At 43.7% G+C, this 22,784-nt stretch overlaps 1 protein-coding gene across 1 annotated transcript; it reads left to right on the top strand.

Moving 5' to 3' along the window:
* The first annotated feature begins 4,147 nt into the window (after positions 1–4,147).
* TMEM123 (transmembrane protein 123) lies at positions 4,148–21,453 on the top strand. Its single transcript, XM_086474390.1, has 6 exons — positions 4,148–4,211; positions 9,144–9,212; positions 11,424–11,489; positions 16,077–16,277; positions 17,682–17,835; positions 19,405–21,453. The coding sequence occupies exons 1-6, from the start codon at positions 4,148–4,150 to the stop codon at positions 19,427–19,429; spliced, it is 579 nt and encodes a 192-aa protein (XP_086330516.1). The 3' UTR covers positions 19,430–21,453.
* The last annotated feature ends 1,331 nt before the right edge of the window (positions 21,454–22,784 follow it).

Here is a 22,784-nt window from a genome sequence, read left to right as displayed (position 1 = left end):
CCAATGCCAGCCGGCTTTAAGACGGACCCGCCGCTGGCCAAGGCCAAGCCAATCAGCGACAGCGTTTTTCACCTCTGTGATAACGTATTTAAGAGAGGGAAAAAGTTGTTGCGCAGCAGAAATTGCTGCGAGTGAGAGGAGTGAGAATATGTGAGAGAAACATCCTGCAGACACCAAGGTCAGTGAAGAAGGAGGGGGAGGAGGTGCTCCAGGCAGAGATTCCCCTGCAACCTGTGGTGAAGACCATGGTGAGGCAGGCTGTCCCCCTGCAGCCCATGGGCGGTGGAGCAGATATCTGCCTACACCCCGTGGAGGGCCCCCACGCCGGAGTAGGTGGATACCTGAAGGAAGCCGTGACCCCGTGGGAAGCCTGCACCGGAGCAGGCTCCTGGCAGGACCTGTGGCCCGTGGAGAGAGAGAAGCCCACGCTGGAGCAGGTTTGCTGCTAGTGACCCTGTGAGGGGGGGGCCCATGCTGGAGCAGTCGGTTCCTGAAGGACTGCACCCCATGAAGGAGACCCACGCTGGAGCAGTTCATGAAGGACTGAACCCGTGGGAAGACTCACGCTGGAGAAGTCATGGAGGACTTTCTCCTGTGAGGGGGACCCTACATTGGAGCAGGGGAAGCGTGTGAGGAGTCCTCCCCCTGAGGAGGAAGAAGTGGCAGAAAACAACAGTGTGATGAACTGACCCCAACCCCCATTCCCTGTTTTCCCCCTGTGCCGCTGGGGGGGAGGAGGGAGGAAAATTGGGATCAAAGTTATGCCTGGGAAAGGAGGGAGGGGTGGGGGGAAGGTGTTTTAAGATTTGGTTTTATTTCTCATTACTCCTCTCTGAGTTAATTGGCAATAAATTACATTTTTCCTTTAATGGAGTCTGTTTTGCCCGTGACGGTAAATGCTGAGTGATCTCCCTGTCCTTATCTCAACCCCACAAGCCTGTTGTTATTTTTTTTTTCTCTCTTCTCTCCTGTCTAGTTAAGGAGGGGGAGTGATAGAGTGGCTTTGGTGGGCACCTGGCATTTTGGCCAGGGTCAACCCACCATAGGGACTTTCATTTGTAATACCTGTGTGAATGTCCTAGCAGTTATACATCTACCTCACTAACATAAGAACAACTTTCACCAATCAAGGACATTCCTCTAAGATGTCAGATTGTACCTTTGAATGAACTGCCTGAATGCCAGGGCCATGAGCACACTACTTCACTGGTAATAATAAGCCCTGACCAACATCACCTGGGACCTCCATCCACATGCCCTCTGCTCATTCACCCAGGAGATCTGTTTCAATTCTGGCCTGAGCCTTCAGTCCCTGCCTGAGCTGCATCAGAGCTGTGCCTGTCCCCAGCTACCCTGATTTCGTGACTTGTTTTCCTGGAGGGACTCCAGACTGACAAAGGTGGTAGCCTTATATCCTGTCCCCTGGATTGACTTTGGACCTATGCCATAGCCTTGTTTCTGAGCCCTCTCCTGCTCTTACCTCCCAGCTGGACTCCCTGGATCAGGCTCATCACCTTGACTTGTCAGAGACTGCTGGCGGACTCTGCCGCTATCACCACCCCGCCCTGCTCAGGTCCTGTGGGACTGCGCCCTCGTTGGTGAGCTCCTGTGGTCACCTTCAGCACCCAGCTCACTTGCACTGGGGGGTAGTCCCATTCTTGCCACTCCCTGACAGGAGTACCACATACAAAATTAGGAAAGAAGAAAAAAAACTCTCACCACTCCTGTTTTTATGTGGGAATCTATATGGGAAATCGTTAATTACACCACATACCAAAAGGAGATGATAACTTCCACTAAATTTTTCCAGAATGTTTCCTTCTCAGCATAGGAACAACTCCCAGCCGCCTCCAGATACCTTGTCAGAAATTTGCCTCCCGCGGAACAACAAACACCAAATGAAACAAGCTAACACCAAAGCAATCAACACAAGACCTTCCAGTAAAGAGCCTGTACTATAACAAGTCGCAGTTCCTGCTAACTCATCACTTCTACAGGAGTTACGTAGCTATCTCCCACCAGCCTATGACTTCTCTTTGTTCCCTGTATCTTAACTACTCTTTTCCTGCAGATACACAAGTTGAGCAATGTTAATTAGACTGTTCCAAAATAAATTGCTTCCAGTCTGTTCTAAGCCTGATGTTCACTGGAGTTGTGCAAGACCTGAAGGGCTTACGTAATTAATATCTTTACCCTCTAGATATATTTTAGTTTACTAAAAAAATATTCTTTCTCATTACAAGCTTTGCCTCTATAACCAAACAGAGGCTCTTATACCTAGCAACATACGGATTACTAGTATTTCTAAGCTTTACTGGCATTAGGCTAGCTGCAGATATTACTCCTACTGCCATCATAAAGAAAGGCTTTGGAGAATCATCTCAGAAAATTCACAGGAAAAAGACACACGTTGGCCTTCAGGCACCTTAGTCATCAGAACCACACAGGAAGCAAGGCAGAACAAAGGCGTAAGAAAATGCCAGAAGTATAACACACGTACCTGTTTTCACTGAATGCAAACTATGGGGCCTAATTAGGCTAGAATAAAAAAAAATAATAAAATCTTTATTCAGCATTTTAGTTTACCACTCACTTGCTGAGACTTACAGAGCAAATGCATGTAAAAGGGTAATTCTGTCGCTAGGGAAGGGAAGTGGTTTTCACACAGTACCTCAGTACAGTTTCACAGCCTGCCCGTGTGCCCTCAGGCCAGCCACTTTCCCTCTCTGTCTCAGCTGCGTCACTTGACATGGAAACATCACTGTGCTGCAGCAAACATAAATGTAGTATACACGTTAAATATTCTACTGAATATTTAACTTAGGCAGGCTCTTCTCGATGATGGCCAATGACAGGACAAGGGGCAACGGGTGCAAGCTGGAGCATAGGAGGTTCCACATTAACATAAGGAAAAACTTTTTCCCTGTGAGGGTGACAGAGCACTGGAACAGGCTGCCCAGAGAGGTTGTGGAGTCTCCTTCTCTGGAGACATTCAAAACCCGCCTGGACGCGTTCCTGTGTGACCTGCTCTAGGTGGTCCTGCTCTGGCAAGGGGGTTGGAATAGATGATCTTTTGAGGTCCCTTTCAACCCCTAACATTCTGTGATACCGCAGCTTTGATGACGATCCTGCAATTATCCACAGTAAAAGTATTTTTCTTTCACTTATTAGAAAGCAATTTGTAGCAGTTTTTCTTTCTTTGATAAATAATTTCCAGCACTCAAAGGGGGCCTGCAGGAAAGGTGGGGAGGGACTTTTTATCACGGAGTGTAGTGATAGGATGAGGGGTAATGGTTGGAAGGTGGGAGAGGGCAGGTTTAGACTAGATACAAGGAAGAAGTTCTTCACCATGAGGGTGGTGAGACACTGGCACAGGTTGCCCAGAGAAGCTGTGGCTGCCCCCTCCCTGGAAGTGTTCAAGCCTGGGGCTTTGAGCAACCTGGTCTGGTGGAAGGTGTCCCTGCCCATGGCAGGGGGTTGGAACTAGGTGGTCTTCAAGTCCCTTCCAACCCAAACCATTCTGTGATTCTATTGAGATCAACGTTACTAACAAGGAGGATAAAGCCTGTTGTGGCTCTGCTGGAGACGCCAAGACAGCATTCAGAAAACGGACTGGCTGACACTAACAATCGCGAGCGGTGCCTGCCGGCAGCACGCCTGGTGCTCCACCCCCGTGTCCACGGGTGCTCACGGACCCACCAGGGCGCTACTCGGGCACCACCTCCTTGTCCACGCTGAGTACGGGGCTCCTCTCCCCTCGCGAGTCTCTCCTCACGGATACCACAATACTGCCGCCCGGCCCGCTGCAAAACCGGCGGGAGAGACAGAGAGGGCACCCCGGCGGGAGAAGAAATCCCCCGCGGACGAGCGGGCTGAGCCCACGCCGCGGGCGTCTGCGCCCACACCGGGCCGCGCCGCCGGGCCCGGCCTGCACCGAGGCGGCCCCGCCGGGCGGAGACCGTGCACGGCTGCACCGCCAGCCGCCCGCGGGCGGGACGAGCGGCGACCACCCCACAAGCAGGACCCACCCCCGGCGCGGCCCGGCCCTCCACCCCCCGGCGGCCCCGCCCCGCCGCGCCGCGCCGGCCCCGGCAGGCAGCGCCCGGCGTGCTGCGGCGGCCCCGCGACAGGGGCTCCCTTCGCGGCCATGCGGCTCCTCACCGGCGCGCTGCAGGCGGCAGCGCTGCTGCTGCTCCTCGGACCTGCCTCCGGTGAGTAGCGGCCGCGGGGGGACAGACGGCCGGGCGGGCCGGGCGGGCGGCGGCGTGGTGCTGCTCCTCTCCGCCGGCACGGAGGCGGCAGCCGCTCCGCTCGGTGGCTGATGCGATGCTTCCGCCGGGCGGACACAGGCCTCGGCGTGTCGCTAGTGGCCGGGAGCGGGGCCGGGGGTGCCCCGCCGAGTGCCCCTTCGCTTGGGTCTCCGGCGGTCTGGGGGTCCGTTCTTTTCCCCCCCTCTCAAACGGGAGCTGAGGTGGCGCCTGCACATGGCCAGGGTCGCTGGAGCGCGGCGGTAGCAGGCACGGGGGGCGGGGAGAGGCTTAATATTCAGTAATTTTTTTAAAAAAAAACAACCACCAAGGAGCGTTTCGGGGTGTGCGGGGGGGGCCGCCCCCCCCCCCGCGGTGCCCAAGCGCACCCCGCGCACCCCGGCTCGGCGCTTCCACCTGCTGCGCGGGGGGCGGCCGGGGCTGGGCGGCGATCCCGCCCCCTGCGGGTGTCCCAGGGGCGGGGGACGGGGACCTCCCCGCGTCCGGGCCAGCGGGTCGCGGAGAAGGCGGGGAAGCCGCGGTGCCCCGGCAGGGCCAGACCGACGGGAACGCTTTCCTCGCCCTGCTCGGTGCTGTTGCCCGAGGCGTGCTGTAGCCGTGGCGAGTGGCGTTTAACAGCTCGGGGGTCACCGTGGCTTTGCTGACGGGACAGGTGGTGTGTTTTGTGGCGTTTGCAGCAGTGCCTCTTTGTGATGGCCGATGGTAGTCAGTACACAGCCTCCTGTGCCTTAGCTCAGGTGGCAGAAGACCAGATTCTGGAAAATCATTTTATTCGTGTGCATGTCGGTGAGAGATACAGAAGTCAGAGCTGCCAGAGTTGCCTTTTCAGAAGACTGAAATACCCCAATACGATGGCCCCCAATTTTCCAAAGTAAAGAAGTTGAAAGATAGGTACCAAAAATAAGTTGCCATAAATAATGTTGAGGAATATCAAGCAGTCCAGCTGCATTAACGCACTGTTGTTTAATCTGGTGAAGCTCTAATACAAATTGATACAAAAAAAGTAAAATGAGGAACATGAACAGCTTTATAATTGCCCTTCCAAAACCAAGCTTTTTTTGAAGAAGTTTACTGTTTTGCTGAGATCTTGTGGCCTCCATTTTACAACAATAGACTGTCGTTTCATTAGCTGTAAGATTGGCCTGATCTGTCTTTTATCACGCTGCTTCCTGAGTGCATATGCTGGTTTAGCTCAGCGTGCGGCCAGTGCTGTCTCCTGGGTCAGGGATGATCTCATCTAACTTTTCACAGTCAAATGTAGTCCTTCCTTTATATATGAATTTGTTGTCTAGACCCAATTTCTAATACATTGAGAAAAGTTGTTCCCTTTAAGGCTCAATCTAACATACCTATTGAAGTTTGGGGGTTTTTTTCTGCCTACTTACTCAGAAACTTCCAGAAACTAATGCTGGGATTTGTGTTGGTTTCAGCAAAAGTTTGTGATTCACTCATGAACACTACAGGAGAAAGTGTAAAACCCATCAAATACTATGATTTTCAAAAAGTGAAAGCGGCAGTAGATTTGTTCTCACTCCAGTTAAGGTTTTTGGCCAGGCTCGTTACTTCAATATAATGCTTTTCTTTTACTCAGGTGGAGAGTTTACTTCTGTCAGTCAAGTCAGTGGAAGAAACATCACCAAAATGTTACAGTTTAGGAAAAATCCTTGGCATTTTGGCATCTCCTGACTTCCCTTAGATTCTTGAGTGACAGCAAAAAGGTGTAGTTTTTCAGTCTCAAATTGATCAGGGTTGAGAATCGCTTACTTGGGTCCGTGTTGTTTCCTTAAGCATCTACTCAACGGTGTTTACGCTTTCCTTTGCAAGACGGTGGGGTAATTTCACAATGTTAAGGCATGAGGACCTGTCCAAAAAGTTGCTAAACTAATCCTGCCTGGCCTCTGTCTTGGAGTGACCTACCTTTTTGGTACATCAAGAATGCCACTTCAAAAATAGGTACCAAAAGACCTTGTTGAGACAAATGGAAGAGGAATATACAGTTTCCAGATAGCAGGGAATTGAATTTACAATTTGTCAAAATTGCCCTGGCAGATGTTACAGCAGATTTGGAGTCAGGGGCTTGTTTTTGGTTTAATCTCCAGAATTTGTGTTTCATCCATTTCAACTGAAAGAACGAGTATCCTGATGGTGGAGACTCTCTAGGGGATGGTTATATTCATGTTGCTACTCTACTGTCTCTGCTTTAACCATTCCAGCACCTCAACTGTTACTCATTTGGATTGCTTAGAGGTTACTGTGCAAGTCAGAGTTCTTTCTGATGGACTGTGCTTTGTCAGTGCCTCTCTACTTTTTGGTTTTTAAACCAACAAAAGCAGAATGGCTTGGACATAAAGCTCTCCTTAGTTGCTGTGCATCAAACTTGAAAAGAGAAGACGCCCAGACAGAATTTTATTTTTGACTTTTGAAATGTCCCCAAAATGAATGTGCAAAGTTTTGCTGAGTAAAAATGTGAGTTTATATACCAACATCTTTCTGCAGCAGGAGGTTTAGTTAGACTAGACATAAAGCCTGCGAGTCCTTAGTGATATATTTATCTTAAATGTGCTGTAGCATTTCACAGGAAGCACGCTTGCCTTCAGATACACCCTGGCCAGCCACAAGCAGTTATGTTTTCAGCTGCATCTGCACCTGACCTTAAATAGAGGAAAACAAGAGTTGTCTGACAAAAACTTTGGTGATCCCCTTTCCCTGTCCTTTTCCAGTATGTGGTGCTTTGGTGCATTGTTTTAGGTTGAGTATTTCCTTGGTTCGGTTCTGTTTCGTTGTGAAAAATGAACACAGAGATCCTTTCCCGCCCTCTTGCCTCTGGATCACAGTGGGAGCAAGCATCAGCCCAGAGTTCCTCTTCTCAAGATTTGTAGGCCCAATATTGCATCTAATCCTGTGGCCCAAAGAGCTTTACCTCTGCTCGTGTGCAGGACCTTCCACGCTGCAGCTGGCTGCTGGCTTTCTACCCCTTCTTGCCCATGCCCACGCCTGCACGTGTACACCGGGATCAGTGCAGACTTCCAACCCTCGCACTTCTGCTCCCTGGAGAAGGCCAGAAACCCACTCTGTTTCACTTTGGGCCAGGTGCGCTGTGCAGGCTGTGGGCTCGAACGAGAGTCTCCAGTTGTTATCAGAGCCGTCGCTGCCTAAAAGCATGTGCTGCTTTTCCCTTTGCCTTAACCGAGGAGTCCTTCCTGCCTCCCTGGTTGAAGTCTCCTGCTGTCCATGCAGTGATAGACACGGCTTCAAATCCAAAACCACAGTCTGAGGATGGAGAACCGTTTGGGAACAATGTCATTTCAAGATTTTCTTTTTCTCACCTGTCCCATTCTCTGCCACGTGTTCCCATGCGGCATATACTTATGCAGTACCCCATATTAAGATGTATTTGTATTCTGGAGCAGCTCCTTGTGATCCAAATTTAGAAACTTACCAATGTTTGGGGTTTTTTTGAGGAAGAAAAAAAAATTGTATCTTTTAAGCTGGATAAGTTCCTTGACTTCTTTCAAGGTGTGCAGTCCAAGCTGATCTGAACTAGGACTAATACAGGCCTGTCTTCCCTTCCACCTCTGGTTCCGGCCCCTCTCTTTCATCTAATCCTACAGGGAGCCCATTCAACTGATCGAGGCAGCAAAAAACATTGTGCGCGGTAGAGGAGCGGGTAATGTCAGTTTTCTGTTGGCTTAGCTTCCTCAGTCAGAGCACTGTTAAAGGCCGGGGAGCTAGCTCTGAGGTAGACCACTTTCTGCAGGATTGGGTCCTTCCTGGGGAAGCTTAGTTTAGCTGTGGCCCATCCTCCTTTTCTTGTTTGTTTGTTTTACCTAAGCTCCCTAATTAAACAGTCTAACATATCTTGCAGTGCTGCCCTCAACCTTGATATTGCAGGGGTAAACTACTATGAGTGGTTTGCCATTGGTATTTGCAAACTTTACCATTCTGAAATCTTCGCTAAGGTTTTGTAACTAAGAAAATGGCCTATTTCTGGTTATTTGCTTACCTTTAGCAGAGTATTGTTATAAGTGATCAAAACTAAACTCTACTTGACAAAGGCAGAATCCACAACTGATCCTCTTGCATGCATGTGAATGCCAGACTTTTCATTCTGTGTGGTTTATCTTTAAATTTTACCACTTGTTTGTAGACCAGGCCTGAGGACAGAGTAATCAGGCCTCAATCAGTCTTTAGGGTATGATGATATTGAACCAGAGATGTGATCCTTCTCTATCCCACTCCCAGCCTGCCAGATGCTCAGTGCAGGCATTAACATGCTGTTAGTCACAAACTAAGCAATGCAACTTCTTAGTGGAGCTTATTGTCTTACCATGCTGTCCATGTAGGGGCAGAGCAAGTGCCCATCTGCCTGCAAAGGCCTTTCAGACTTTAGAAGAAAAGATTTACATGAGAAGTTCGTTTCCTTCCGCTGTAGGTGATGCAGATCATATGTTATTACTGAAGCAAGGTGCCTGATTTTCTACCTCTTTCAGTCTGCTTTTCTACTTCTCCTACTTTTCTTCTTCTCTACTTTTCTCTCCTTTCTGCTTCTTTCAGTCTCCTTTTATCTCAAGGAAGAAGAGAACTTGGGATGGTGATGATGGGGAAGATAAAACTGAGGATGGGAAGGAGTTCCAGTGCATTTGATGGTTGGGTTTTGCAAATGTTGTAGTTTTTAATGTGCTAAAAGCACGCCGTTGTGCTACCGTGCTTTTATATCATCATTATACCTAACTCCTATCCTTGGTAGTTTAGTCATTTATATGCCCAAAGCAAGTGACAGATGTTGTACTTTTTTTTTTTTTTTTTTTTTTTTTTTTTTCACTTCGTAGTAATAAAGCATCTAAAACTATCTTACTCTTCCTGGGTTTTATTTAGGAAATGAAGAGACTCACAACTCCAGCAGTACCACACCCTTTACTACGATTCCAGGCCATAAGTTGCAAGGTAATACTCTTGGCATTTCTATTGCTGTTCCTTAGCATCGAGAAAAGCAGTATGTATTACTGTGTGCCTTAAACTGTCCTGTAATAGTTTGCCTTTTATTTTATGGAATTATGAAGACCTGTAGGGCAGGAGGGAGGTACTCCAATTGTCGCATCTGTTCTGGGACAACCAGAAATATTTAAGAGGAACAGTAGAACACAACTCCATCCTCATATACTTAGGTGTGCCAGAACAACAGAGAGAGGAGAAGTAAAATGGGAAAATTTTATGTATAGAACTAGAAATGCGTGCCGACATCAATTTACAGTTAAAAAGAGAACCACCAGCTCAAGAAGTCTGCTGGGCTAGAATTCAATGATCTTGAGAAAGAGACAAGGCACTTTTTCATTGGATTTTTAACGTCAAAATGGATTCTAAGTCCACTGTTCTTGAACTCATTGCTGAAGTATATGTTTATTTCATAGTGTAATCTCATTCTGACTGCGTTAGGCTGTACACCTTTAAGCATGTGCCATGTAAAAGGCATATTCCTTGAGTCATTTTTGCCCTGTACTGCTTCTCTCATCTCATTTGCTGTTGGCCAACAAGTGGGATGGATAGCCAATACTCTGCTCGTTGACTCACTCTATTTTGTGTTAATTACATTACTGACTCACACCCAAATTCCAGGCAGTGTACGTGGCTTCTTTTCACCTGTATGAGCATGCAGCCCACATCCAGATGTGTTCCCAGGGTTGCAGAAGCAAGCACTCAGAACTTTGGGGAAACCCAAAGCTGTATTCTGGTTTCAGTTTTGGGACAGTGTTGGGAAAGGTTTAGCCTCAGGCATATCCATGGCTTAGACTGGTATAAACGTCAACATATCCAAGAAATGATGTGTTGTAATTGTACAATCATGGACTGTTTCTCAAAGGCAATTAAATCTGCAACTTAATATCCCAGGTATGTCAGTGTAAGGGTCGTGCATGCAGTACGCAATGGTGGGGCTAAATGGCTGTGATTATATCAAAGAAAAAGCAAAGTAATTCCCTCTGTAATTTTTTTTTTTTCTGCTTTTTGGTAGCTTGTATGAAAGTGTAAATTTGTTGCACTTGTTCCTAAACCTGAGCTTGCTCATAACATGTATGCAATTGCAAAGAGGGTTGACAAAACTGTTTCAGACTAGAGTTTTCAGCGGTAAGAACAGCATATCTGTTCAAAGGAAATAGGCCTGCTTCTTGATTCTGATAGCTGTGTTGCTGTTCTTGTGATCTCTGAGGTTATGCACTTTATTTTCCAGCCATGCTGAAAAGCGATAGAGCTGCTGCGCTAGCAGTGTGGGAAGATGCTGTGAAAGATCAGTTACTTCAGTGAAAAGAGTAATCAGAGAATGGGCGTAAACAACAGTGCAGAATGAAGGGAGGGAAGTACGGGCAGTGACACTTGCAAGAATCAGAGTTACCAAACAGCCCAGTAGATCTTTGCCAGGAGGAAGAGATTGTTAACCTGTAAGAAACATTGAAGAGGGATGCAGCAATGAGGACAGAAATGAGAGTGGGAGGGTGCCTGAGAACCTAGAAGTAACATGAGTAGGAAGGGGAATAAAAAGAGAACTGGAAAAGTAGAAGTGAAAGAAAGGAGGGAAGGACAAAACCGTTAAGATTGAAACATGGTTTATATTTCAAGTCTTTGGAAACAGGTACTTAGGACCCTTTTTCTGTCAAGAGAGCATAAGCCCACAGAAAGATGTTTTGGTCTGTCCCTACTTGAGACAACTACAGTATGTTCCTAGCATGAGCCCAGTTTGTAACAGAGATGCAACAATATGAAAGAAAAGACTGAGGGACAGGAAATGGAACTGAAAAAATAAAACCCGCCGTGCTTAAGTAGGTCAAGAAAGTCAATAACAGTATGGCTGGTAGCAACAACTGGAATAGGGCATGACACACAAGTGGAAGAGAGTGAAAAGAGATGTAAAGAATTCAGATGCAAAACGTTAGGGCGCTGCTGTGAATACAGTGTAACTATATTCTTGCTGCACTGAGGTGTGGAAGCATTTTGCAGGGGGATGAAACCATCTGCTTTGGGTTGGAATACTCGCTGCTCTATTCCCACTTGTAGCCTGCAAACACAGGTACCCTGAAGAAAGCATGTGTTGTGGGTACTTTAATTATAGTATGTTAAAATGAAAATGAATAACATTTCTTTTCTGGTTTTCTTTTTTCCTTGAAGACAATAGCAGTTCATCCAATCTCACTGTTACATCATCCACACAATCTACAGCAACGTCTACAGTAGGTACGTATCTGTTCATCTGTCCATTACTGTGAACCTAGAAGCTAGCTCTAAACCTACCCCAGAGCATACCAGATTCTAAAGAAATATTCCTCAAAAGTGGGTATTTGAGAGAGTCATTATCATTTTAGGGCTGGGAGGCAACATGTAAAACAACTCTGAAATGGACCAATACTGGTTGTCACATTTAGGTAGCATGCTTCATCAGTAGAAGCAATGACATTTGTGGTGCCATTGAAAAACAGGAAGACTTCAAAGAAGTTGGTCTTTTTAATGTTCATTCTTTATCTCTAAGCAAACATCTTCCATTTTCATGGAGTAAAGATGAATAGGTTATTGTGCAAACAGTGCATATCTGTCTAGTGTTATTTCACAGTAAATAGATATAGGGTATAACGAAGTCCTGGGGGCTTGAGTTTCAAGAGTAAGACTCCATTTCATTTTAGGTAAGACTCATGGCACCTTAAAGCATAGAAAATAGTCCTTATAGAGCTCATAGCACGAAACAGTGGAGTTCAGGCAAGACATGAGAAGCAGATCTGGGACAATCTGTCACGGGTACTTTTGGATTGTTCTAGCGCTACTGTCTTTCCTTCACAACTTGGTAAAAGAACTGTGGGTAGGAATGATTTCCCAAGGCAGCAGTGTTGCAGTCCTGATGCTCCCAACATAAGTAATGTGTTTGACAAGACACATCTTTGTAGAAAAAAGAAACAGCTGTGTTAGATCAACTAGTAGAGTCTGAAAGCAGATATCTAACCTGGGATACAAACAAACAGTTCATTCACTTGTATTTGCAATATTCCACCTGTTGGCTATGTCAATGTGAGATTATTAAAAAAGGAAATTAAAAAATTATCTTCTGGAAGAACTTGTACAGGCATATTTCACCACCTTCATCGGTAAAGACTGGATAAGAATTAATGTCATGTAGTAGTTCAGTTTGTAATGCGCAGATGAAAGGTGGTATCTGAGAGAAGCGAAGCTAGTCACGTGCATGAACTGGGTCCCCTTTGTGCTAAGAGCCATGTGAAAGCAGGGCAGAAATATTGTCCCTACCATAAGTTACTTTGTGTATTGTGGAGTTTTATGCTGATTGTAAGGTCTTAGCTATGTCATTCCATCTCCAGTACAACTCTCACTCTGTATCTCTCTAGTCTCTAGATAACCCCTGAGCTACCATGCTCGAAAGTTGCTTGTTACTCATTTAAGAATAAAATACTTGCCAGGAAAAAAAGTATCTCCGCGAAGACCTTCCTTTTGATCGCAAGGAAGTGGTGCCGTGCCTCATTCCACTGCCTGCAGTGCACCAGTTTATGCATGTCCAACTTGGAAAGTTGGAGAGATTTTTGTAATCCCCTTGTTGCCTTAGGGCCTTCCCTGTGTGTAGATCCATTGTTAAACCGCAGGTGTTCACCCACGTTCTGCTCCAGCCCTTCCGCCCGCTGCTCCAGCCCTGAGTATGGGTTCCTTGCAGAGGTCTGAGCTTTACTGTGTCTGGGTAGTAACAGCAGAGCGACGCCTGAGCCCTTTACTGTTGGGCACAGTACAAACCTAACAGACAGCTGTGCCTTGCTTCACATGGCTTATGATTCACATCCTTCTCTTTTTTTTTTTTTTTTTTTTTTTTTTTGTTAGAAACTTCAGAGATTTTAAGACAATGTTCATCCATTTTGCTTATCTGTCTCAGCCTCTTCAGAATAAAGACTGCTGAATATATGTTCTTAATTTGGCTTAAAGGCTCTGCTTTTTGGTGGGGAGCTTTTCATGGCAGAAGCAAAAGTCTATTTCGTTCAGTCATTTTCCATGCAGAGGAGGGTATTTATTTGTTTTAGGAAGAACATTCAGTAATAATTATTTTGTATGTTAGCATGGTGCTTATGCAATTTGAGTTGTTGTGTTCATTCTTGTTGAGTTAGAACATTAAGGGTGTAGTGCTGCTAAGAATTCTTATCTTTACCCTACATAGATAGTTGGGTTGATGGATATAGCATGGCTATTTAATGTTTAAACACAGGTAGCATACCAAGTAAAATACTTGCCTCTTAAAAAAGTGTCACAAATGTAAACTGTGTTACTGGCATGCATCCTTTTTAAATAATAAAAATTAGCTCAGGCAGTCTGGGTTTGTTTAGCGTGATGTTCAGTGGAGCCCAGCTGGTCTTTTAGGGGAAAAGTAATTAGGGAAGTAAAGGTAAAAGGACAGATGTTGCTAGCAAACGTTCTTTCATCTTAACTCTCTGGGTAAAATAGTATGGGTAAGATTTTTCAAAGAAACAGAAGAACAGATTGGTGCCCAATTCATGTCAGCTTCCCAAATTCCCCAGCTGCCTTAGCCTCCTACTGATGTTTTGAAATGGCTGATGCTAAATGGATCATGAAAGATAAGTCTGTAGGAGATTAACCAGATTTTACTCTTAATGTTACATCACCAAGTGCTGTAATCTTGATAAAGTAATAAAAAAGGATTGCTAGTAGGAAAGGGGGGGGGAGGGGAAGTAACATGCGAATTTGCTGAAATTCCTCGTGATAGCTGCTTGGATGTTTTTTGTGCTGACTCAGGTTTTCTGTAGGGTAATAGCCCATGGAATAACTACCACCTTTGTGTAACATCATTTAATAATGTTACCCATGGAACAATTAGCCATTGTATTGCTCAGAAACAGAAGCCAGTTTGACACTCAGAAATCGTGGCTCAAAAAAGCCAAACACCAAACCACAGAATACTGACTGGTGGACACTTGCATTCAGATTTGTCTTGCTTTTGGTATCTTTTATATTAGGAATGCAGTTACCAGGTGTGATTTCATGTCATACAGCTGTAGGTGGTTTCCATATAGACATTTCCTTGCCTGTTTTGTACAATGAGGAACCATTTGATATTTATAGATCATTGTGCCTTTGGGGAGTTTACCTGTCAGTATTAAAATGTGCCCTGAATTTTATCTGATGTATTTTACACATGCTTCATAGAGGAACTGAATTTCCTAATTGTATCAAGGTAAGCACATGAATATAGTACTCCAACTGTTCCATCTCAATGAATGCTCATTTCAAAGTGTTTCCTAGGGTTATGGCACAATACAATTATAACATCAAAGAATAGTAAAATAAATAAGATTTACTGGGGACTGTATTGGCCTGTTTCAGTAGTTTTAATGTTAAATGTCTCAGAAAAGTGTTGTGTAGGCCAGTTCCTTTCTGAATGCTTACGTTGTTGTATTGTTTGGGGTTGGGGTTTTTTTAAGTTTTTGATGTTCACGTCCGTACTGGAAGCACTGATACTTAAGTCCTAGCATTCTGTGTGTAGCTACTCACATTTTCAACCACACTTACGGGAGGATTAGTCTATAAAAACATTTTAGATGCTGTATAAAAGCAGCAGAAATTGAATATCAAGTTTACTGTAGAATTGAGATAAAACTAACTATTCTTCAGTTGTTCTAGTTTTAGACAATTTCAAGAAAACATTGGTGTAATTAGACGTTTGAATGTCCACAATGAAAAGTTTTTGTGGTGTTTAAAATGAACCCAGTTTGTGTGAGGTTATAGAAATAATACAGAAGTAGACAGCTGCAAAGGGAGCTTTTTCTCCTTAAAATTCCCTCTTACATAAAAGCTATTTGCCTCATATTGTCTGCTTAGAGAAATGTTAGTTGCATAACAGGCTCATGTTTCTTGTTAGTTCCTTAGAAAAATAACTAATCACTCTTAAGATCATTCTAGCTGGCTGCCTTCTACTAGGGTTCTAAGGATTTTAATATAAATATCTATATTCTTGAATTTTGCTTCATGGTATTTTTATTCTGAAGAGTTCATTACTGCTTTCTGAGGAGGGAAGGGGAAGTGTTAGGTAAAAGCAGAGTAAAAGTTAAAGACTTAGGTGTCAGTTAAACTTGTGAAACAGCATTCCAGTCTTTGTTTTAACCGTGGCAAGACAGCTGCCTACTAAATGATACAAGCCAGCAGATTTACTTTAGTCAAACTGGTGTCATGTGTGGAAAACCTTTTGAACCTTAAGTTTAACATACATACAGAATTCTCTCTGGTACGTTTAACAAACATGCAGTCTTAGTAAAGCCAGTGTTTCATTCAAAAGCAAATGAAAGACTAAATCATTACTAAAACTGGGGGAGTGGGGTGTGTGTGTGGTGTGTGTTTTCATGCAAAATCCAATCTTACCAGAAAAGATTAGTTATCTGAAAAGTTGGGTGGTTCAAATGGAAAGTTACTCTTGATCCAGAATGTTACCACATTTTAAAATACTCTAAGTTAGGCATGATTCTATGGAATTGGATAGTGTTATTAAAAAAAAAAAAAAAAAAAAAAAAGACCCTTCTAAAAGTTATCACATATTTTCCAGGTTTTCTTTACAGCCTGTCCTGACCTTGAGCCCCAGAAATCAGAAGTCTTTCCAAAGGAAATGAATAGGGGGAGAGTCTGTATGCAAGCCTGGATATCCATGCAGTGGCATTCGTTGTTACTCTGTCATTCTATTTGGGAATGATAAGTGCTATCTTATCCAATACGTGTACAGTTTATTATTTTTATGTATTTTTCTGTGTGATATCACAAATAAAAATTTCCCAGGTATGTCCACCAATACTACTCATCTGACCAGTACCAGTCAGCCCACCAAAACCACCACCACCGCTATGTCTGTCACCTTGACAACTCAGCCTACCAAAACCAGCCAGACAAGAAGATCCACCACAGCTTCATCAGTCACATCATCACAACTCAATATTACAGTGGTGACCACTTCCAAGATGTCTTTCACTTCTGTAACAGGTGAGTTCATGTTTCAAGAAGCTCATAAAGGCTTGCATGTATGTTGGTATGTGTTGGACAACTGTAGAATTGTTAGTTTTGCAGTAGTATAACTGCAAAGAAGGTATTTGCACACTGAAAAATGAGAGTAAGTGTGGTTTTATTACTAAGTTAGCTACAATAATGTTGCTCTGAGCATTCCACTTATTTAAATAAGGCTTCACTTAACCTGAGAGACATGGCATATTTTGGGGAAGGGGGGAAATGCAAGTGCTCTGACCAGCAGCCTCCAGCAAGGAGATTAGCAATGTTAGGAGAGAGCCTGGCTTTTGAATATAACTTCTGTATTTGTTCAGCTCTCCCTTCCACAGCTTACTTGAACTCATCTCTAATACTTATTTTTTCACAGCTGACCTGTGGCTCAAAATATGTCTGTGGGCTTTGTGGAAAGACTGAGTTCTGTTAGCGACATTTGTAGCTATGTAATGGCTTTTATCCCCAGTGGAGGGTAGAGTATGACTATGAATGAGTCACACTTCATGTATAAGTTGTCAAATACAGTAGCCTTTAATACAAAAACAGTAGGTGTAGTATTCGGTATTTCTTTGTGGTTAGCTGCTTGTTCACACCACTTCATGCTTACACTTCTAACAGATTGGGGTTGCTCACATGTCAGTGCAGTGTTACTGGGTAGCTGTCATCAGCAGAACTTTTAGTTAGCCATGGAATGCTCCCTGTGGCAAGTATAAATAGAGATGGGCACAGACTGGGTCTTTTGGTGGGAGTTTGTAGCGGGTAAAACCAGTTTTCATATGGAAACTGCTATGGCTTATCTGAGGTCATGTTATCTGTGTCCATATTTGTGTTGGGCTGCCGAGTGATCTCACTTGGAGAGTAAGGGTACATGAGACAAGTAAAGCAATCCAATAGTGTGTTACTCCCACCATGTAACTGTGCTGACTTACTTTGTGGTTATTAGACCCCTCTATGGGCTGACTCACTGACCAAAAGCAACTTCTTTTCTGCTTGGGTTAATTTCAGGCCAACTTAGTGAGTTAAACTGGCTCATGGAGGGTACGAGAAACACTAGAACTGGCCTAAGAAGGGCGGGAGCCGCATGTGTGGAAGGAGGGGAGAGCAGGGGGTAAAAAGGCAGGGCGAAGAGGGAGGTGGCGAGGAGAAGGGGCAGTCAGTCTTTAGACACAGCAAGTAGTTGGATCAGCTGCTCCAGTATCACCAGAATCTGGCACTTAAAATCAGAGCTCTAGGTTTCAGTGTGCTTGGCCAGTATCTTGTCAGTTGATCTGTGTTAAATTTGTCTAATTGTGTGTAGATGATGTGTCAGTGGGGAGGGCAGGATATGGAGGAGTCCCTCAAAACACTATTTTGCAAGCTCTGTAAAAAGTGTCTTTTTCTTCTTTTTAGCCACGTCAAAATCTGAGGCTGTCATAGCCAAAACCTCCAGATTTGATGTGGGCAGTTTTGTAGGTGGCATTGTGCTCACACTTGGAGTCCTAGTTATTCTCTACATCGGATGCAAAGCCTATCACTCTAGAAGAGGCATTCAGTACAGAACCATGTAAGTTCCCAAGGGATTGTCCCTTGTCAATTTATTACTTCCTTGAGGGGAACAAGGACAAACAAAACAAGAAGAATGAACTTCAACACATACATTTGTTTAATTTACATTATATTAATATCATTAAGAGATTTGACTGTGATATTTTGTCTTTCACCACTTCAGCTATTCCTCATTATTATTATGCCTCTCTTCTGTGTGGGTTTTTTCTCTGATCTATTACATAAAATCATTTTGTTTTTTTAAAGCATCTCTGTCCTTTAGCTATTCCATGAATAATTAATGTTTCCTTGAAATGTTTGCTGCAATTTGCAAGACTTCTGGTTCTTCCTGATGCTTTGTCCTAGATTCTCTATATCTATTCACTCTTTGGTGTTTTCCTCCCCCTTGCCATTAATGTTTTTTGTAGTAGCTCTATTTTCTATTACTTGTATGACGTTTTGTTGGAACTCTGTTACCATCTCTTTTGTATCACCTTTCATGTACCTTCAGGTCTAGTTTGAGCAGCTAGTTTTAAAGCCAGACATGTAATATTCCCCATTCTTAAGCCACCACCATTGAGTTGATTCATTTATTTATTGCCACAGAAAACATTAACAGGCTATGTGGCCATTATTCACATTTTTAAAAGCACAGTATTTGAATGTTGTCGATACACAAACTCAAACTTTTGCCCTACCTTGCAATACAAGCAGGCCGACTAGTTAATTTCTAATACTTAGTTTTCTGTGTTATCTTGTTCTCAACTCCAGAAACTTGTCCATAAAATTGTATGTGCTGAACTTTCTTTAAGTACTTTTCAGAAGCCCATGAAATCAGAAGTAGAACTCATTTAACTGAATACAGGCATCTGCATCTGAACTAGTTATTTCATATCATCCATATTACCCTAAAGTAGGGTAAATCTGTCAGATGAATCAGCTTATCCTTGCGGTTTTGTATTCACGTACTGTGAGGGCAGCTAGGAGTCTTAGATAAGGAAGTCTGTGCTGTGGATATTGAAAGATATAGGCTGGATCCCACCTCAAGTCACTTGTTCACTGTGTACACCAGTGACTTCCACCCTCTTGGAGCTGCAGGCTGCTGCTGTTTTCCCTGTACAGCAAATACAAGCCTATTGAGAAAGCGTAAGCTGCTTTGCTTAGTTATCTTTTCAAGACCCTTTAAAGTTGTCTGTGGGATTCAGACAGCCTGTAGACTACAGGTTGAAAAACACTGATTTGAACAGATTCTCTGCCACCAACTTCTTCCAGGCAACTGGTTTCTCTCCGTTATGATATCAGACTGGGGGACAGGAGGTAGTAGGTCCAGTCTTGTCTTGGGTGTGCTGCTTCTTTGTGGAGCTACTCTTCTGCTGGACCTGGAGGAGTGTTGACAAAATGGAATTGTTCTGTTAACTTCAGCCTTGGCTCAGAGAGGACTGTAACTCCCAGATCAATCTACTCTTAGCCCTTCCCAGCAAGATGGCCTCTGTTCACAAAATAACCTTTTTAGCAGCAGCTGGGTGGCTGTTTCTCATGTTGACTGTTGTTGTAGTGCAGAACATTAATTACTGTGTTTCTGTTACAGCGATGAACACGATGCCATCATTTAAAGAGACTTCAGGGGAGACAGTGTTGGGAACCCATCCTATCACAGCTGTTGTAACTTCTGAAAGAGTTCCTTTCATAAAGATGATCACAGGCTTGTCATCATCCTGTCTTGGGTGTGATCCTGCAAAATGTTGAGAAGCTCTTTAAACATCTTGATTTTTTTGCATTGGCTTTCATAAGAAGAGGAACTCAGCACTTTGTAGAGACAGTATTTTCTTTTTCTAGTATTTGTAACCAAATTTAAAGAAACACACGTACTGAGTCATTTTAAGGTGCACATACAAGTCTCTGTAATAGCTAATTACTAGCACAGTAGATTGCATCATTGCAATTCCAAGTTCAATTATTTCTCACGTATTGCGTAAATCCAGTGTGTTCCATAATGGATATAGTAGGTTAAACAAGATACCTTTGAGACAGAGCATAAGCTTTTGCAAGTAAAATGGGGTTTTTCCTAATATTTTGTATTACACTGTATTTATTTTGAAGTTTGATGCGAACTTTAGTTTAGAAATTTTGGATTTTGAACAATTCAGGCTATAAAGGGACAGGGTTTGTTAACTGTACAGAAGGTGATAATGAGTACTGCAAACATCAGTCATAAGCTCACCAGTGACCTGCAGGGAGTGTCCTTAACAGGCGATACAGTGAGACTAGCTGCAGGAGGCGTGGACAGACTGGACATAGCCCACAACCCTTTTCTGTAAATGGGTCCTTATAAGAAAACAGACTGTGCAAGTCATGGCTTCTTTTTTCTAGCATGTCCTAATGAAGCATGTGCAATTGAAGATAAAATGGAAAAAAGTAGTTGTGCCATCATAAAATACAAAAATTGCATCTAAAAATTGGCTTTTAAGTTGAATGTAGCAATTGCTTTGCTCTTGTTTTTTATTATTATGAAGCTGTATGCAATGTTTTAGCAGCATTTGATAAGCATTGAAAGTTACACAGAGAAAATCTGTAAGATAGTGTGTTAGAAGACTATAATCTGCATTTTTACAACTATTTTCGGAACTTGTTACTGCTGCACATGTGTACAGAGGTCTGGTCAAAAGCCCACTGAAGGCAAGGGGGCATCTCTCAGAAGGCCTTTAGATTAAGCCCCAAATACACTGGGGTTCGTGTGCAAGATGGCTGATGCTACTTCCATATCCCTTCTGCATTTACCATGAGGTAAGCCTGCTGACTTCAGTAGATGGGCTCCTGGTTTACACTGGTGTACAGAAAACTAGAGCAAGGATCAAGAAACACAGGTCTGCACCTCCTTGTGTCGCTGAATGATCGTTCAGTCCTGCTCAGGCTCCGCTTGTAGACCTCTCCCTGGTGAAGAGGGTTGGCGTGGTGGGACTTGACCATGCTGGTTACTGCTGGCGCTAGTCCGTCATGTCAGGCACAGGCGGGAGGTGGCAACAGCTGAGGAAGGTTGCAAGGGGAACCGCGCGTAGGTCTGTCAGGGCTGGGGTACAACACATCGGGGGAGGTAAGGCTACAGCTCTGGCACAGGTTAAATTTTTGGTTGAGCAATGGTTCATCCTGACATGCAGTGTTAAAGTGGCTGTATCGATGCTTTTTTTTCCTTTTTCACATGGAGTAGTAAAACCTTGTGTCAGAGGCCCAGCCGACTCCAGCCAACCATGGCAAATGAGTAGTCTTAATAGCACCAGCCATATGCCTGAAATGAGGGTAGCAAGGCTGGTTTGGTTTTTACTGAGATTGAGGTACAGGGGAAGAGTGATTTGAAGCAACTTTTGTGATTATTTTTTTTTTTTTTTTCTTAATTGCATTGTTTGGTGAAAAACTTCTAGTTTTGACTTGAAGAGTTTGGGAACAATTCTTCTTAGAACTGCAGTTCCTTAGTTTGTAGAAATTAAGTTCAACTCATTTACTGGGATTGTCTCACCTCTGTTGTACAGATGAATAAATAAAATGAAATCTTTGGAGTTACTATATCAATTTCAGTTGGATTTTTGTTTTATTAGACTAATAGACTAATTCCCTCAACTCTCTCCACAGTCATAACGATTGAGTAAGAAGCATTCCCTATATATACTTTTAAATGCTAGAATACCAGACCAGTGCATTTTTGCCCACTCAGTCATTTGTAATGTATTTTGTAATCTCGTTACTACAATAAAGCAAAATTATGTGCTTAAGATTTCAGAGGTGTCCGTGCAAATTTAAAACCTGACCTCCTTTCAGGTGTTGGATAGTAGACAAAGTGAGGTGCAGTTGATCTGACCTTTAACTTTGCATTTGCTTTCCAACAGTAAGTGAAACCCCCAGCTTTAGTTACATACGTATAAAGTGGGATGAACAGTGTATCACACCACCACAAAGTACCTATTTAGGCCTCGGTCCTGCAGGTCGCTCTGCAGCATTGGAACAAGCAGTGGAGCTGAATTGAGCTCTGCTCTATACATGTAGAGGGCTGACTATTAAATAACTGAAATAGTAATTTAGCATTCACAAATCCTGATGATGTTAACTAAAGATGGGCACTTAGTTTCTGTAAGGAAAGAGTATTTGAAAGGGTTTGCCACAGGAGTCTAGTGAATTTTAGACCAGTATGAGGTCTAAAGCTGAAGTAGGAGCAAAAGACAGAAGGTCTTTTGTCTCATAGACTGAAATCTAGCACTAGCCCAGGAAACTGGGGAATAGAATATAGACTAGTTGGAAGGGACCTACAACGATCATCTAGTCCAACTGCCTGACCACTTCAGGGCTGACTAAGTTAAAGCATGTTAGGAAGGACATTGTCCAAATGCCTCTTCAACACTGACAGGTTTGGGGCATTGACCACCTCTGTAGGAAGCCAGTTCTAGTGTTTGACCACCCTCTCAGTAAAGAAAATATCCTAAATATAATCACCTCTCCTCATGGAAGTCTCTTCCCACTCACTTCTCTGGTGATTAGTTATTCTAAATTCCTAAGTTTATGATCTGTTTATATTCATTTTATGCAACATTTTTTTTGCATAAATAGCTCCTCCCCTTCTCTAGGTATACTCATGCTACAGTCAGGTTTTCAGCTGACAATTAATATTGTAAAGATGATCCAACTGTTCGTAGTTCATCCTCTCAACAGGGCTGCCCATCTGTTTTCTTACTAGTACTGATGGCTGAGCAGTGCGGTTCATAGGTCTGTCTGGGTTAGGAACCCCTCTGGTGACACATCACAGAACTGCATTTACAGAATCACGTTTAAAGTCCATCACTAACATTCAATTGATTATTACAGCTCTTTCTTTCACACCCCTATACTCATTTTTAATCCTTAAAATTCATGGGTTTGTGCTTCATATTAAAATTTATTGCACTTACTACTACAGGCTTGAAGTCATCCAATGGCTACAGAACA

Source organism: Leptosomus discolor, chromosome 1 (genome assembly GCF_034619465.1).
Source record: "Leptosomus discolor isolate bLepDis1 chromosome 1, bLepDis1.hap2, whole genome shotgun sequence".
In the NCBI taxonomy this organism is placed as follows: Eukaryota; Metazoa; Chordata; class Aves; order Leptosomiformes; family Leptosomidae; genus Leptosomus; species Leptosomus discolor.
This window is presented reverse-complemented; position numbering and strand designations above follow the sequence as displayed.

Bases quoted from the DNA above. Each gene is read 5' to 3' on its own strand.
- TMEM123 (XM_086474390.1), top strand. From the start codon at position 4,148: ATGCGGCTCCTCACCGGCGCGCTGCAGGCGGCAGCGCTGCTGCTGCTC. The intron at 11,490-16,076 runs GTACGTATCTGT...AAAATTTCCCAG, and splicing joins TACAGCAACGTCTACAGTAG to GTATGTCCACCAATACTACT. The intron at 16,278-17,681 runs GTGAGTTCATGT...TCTTCTTTTTAG, and splicing joins GTCTTTCACTTCTGTAACAG to CCACGTCAAAATCTGAGGCT.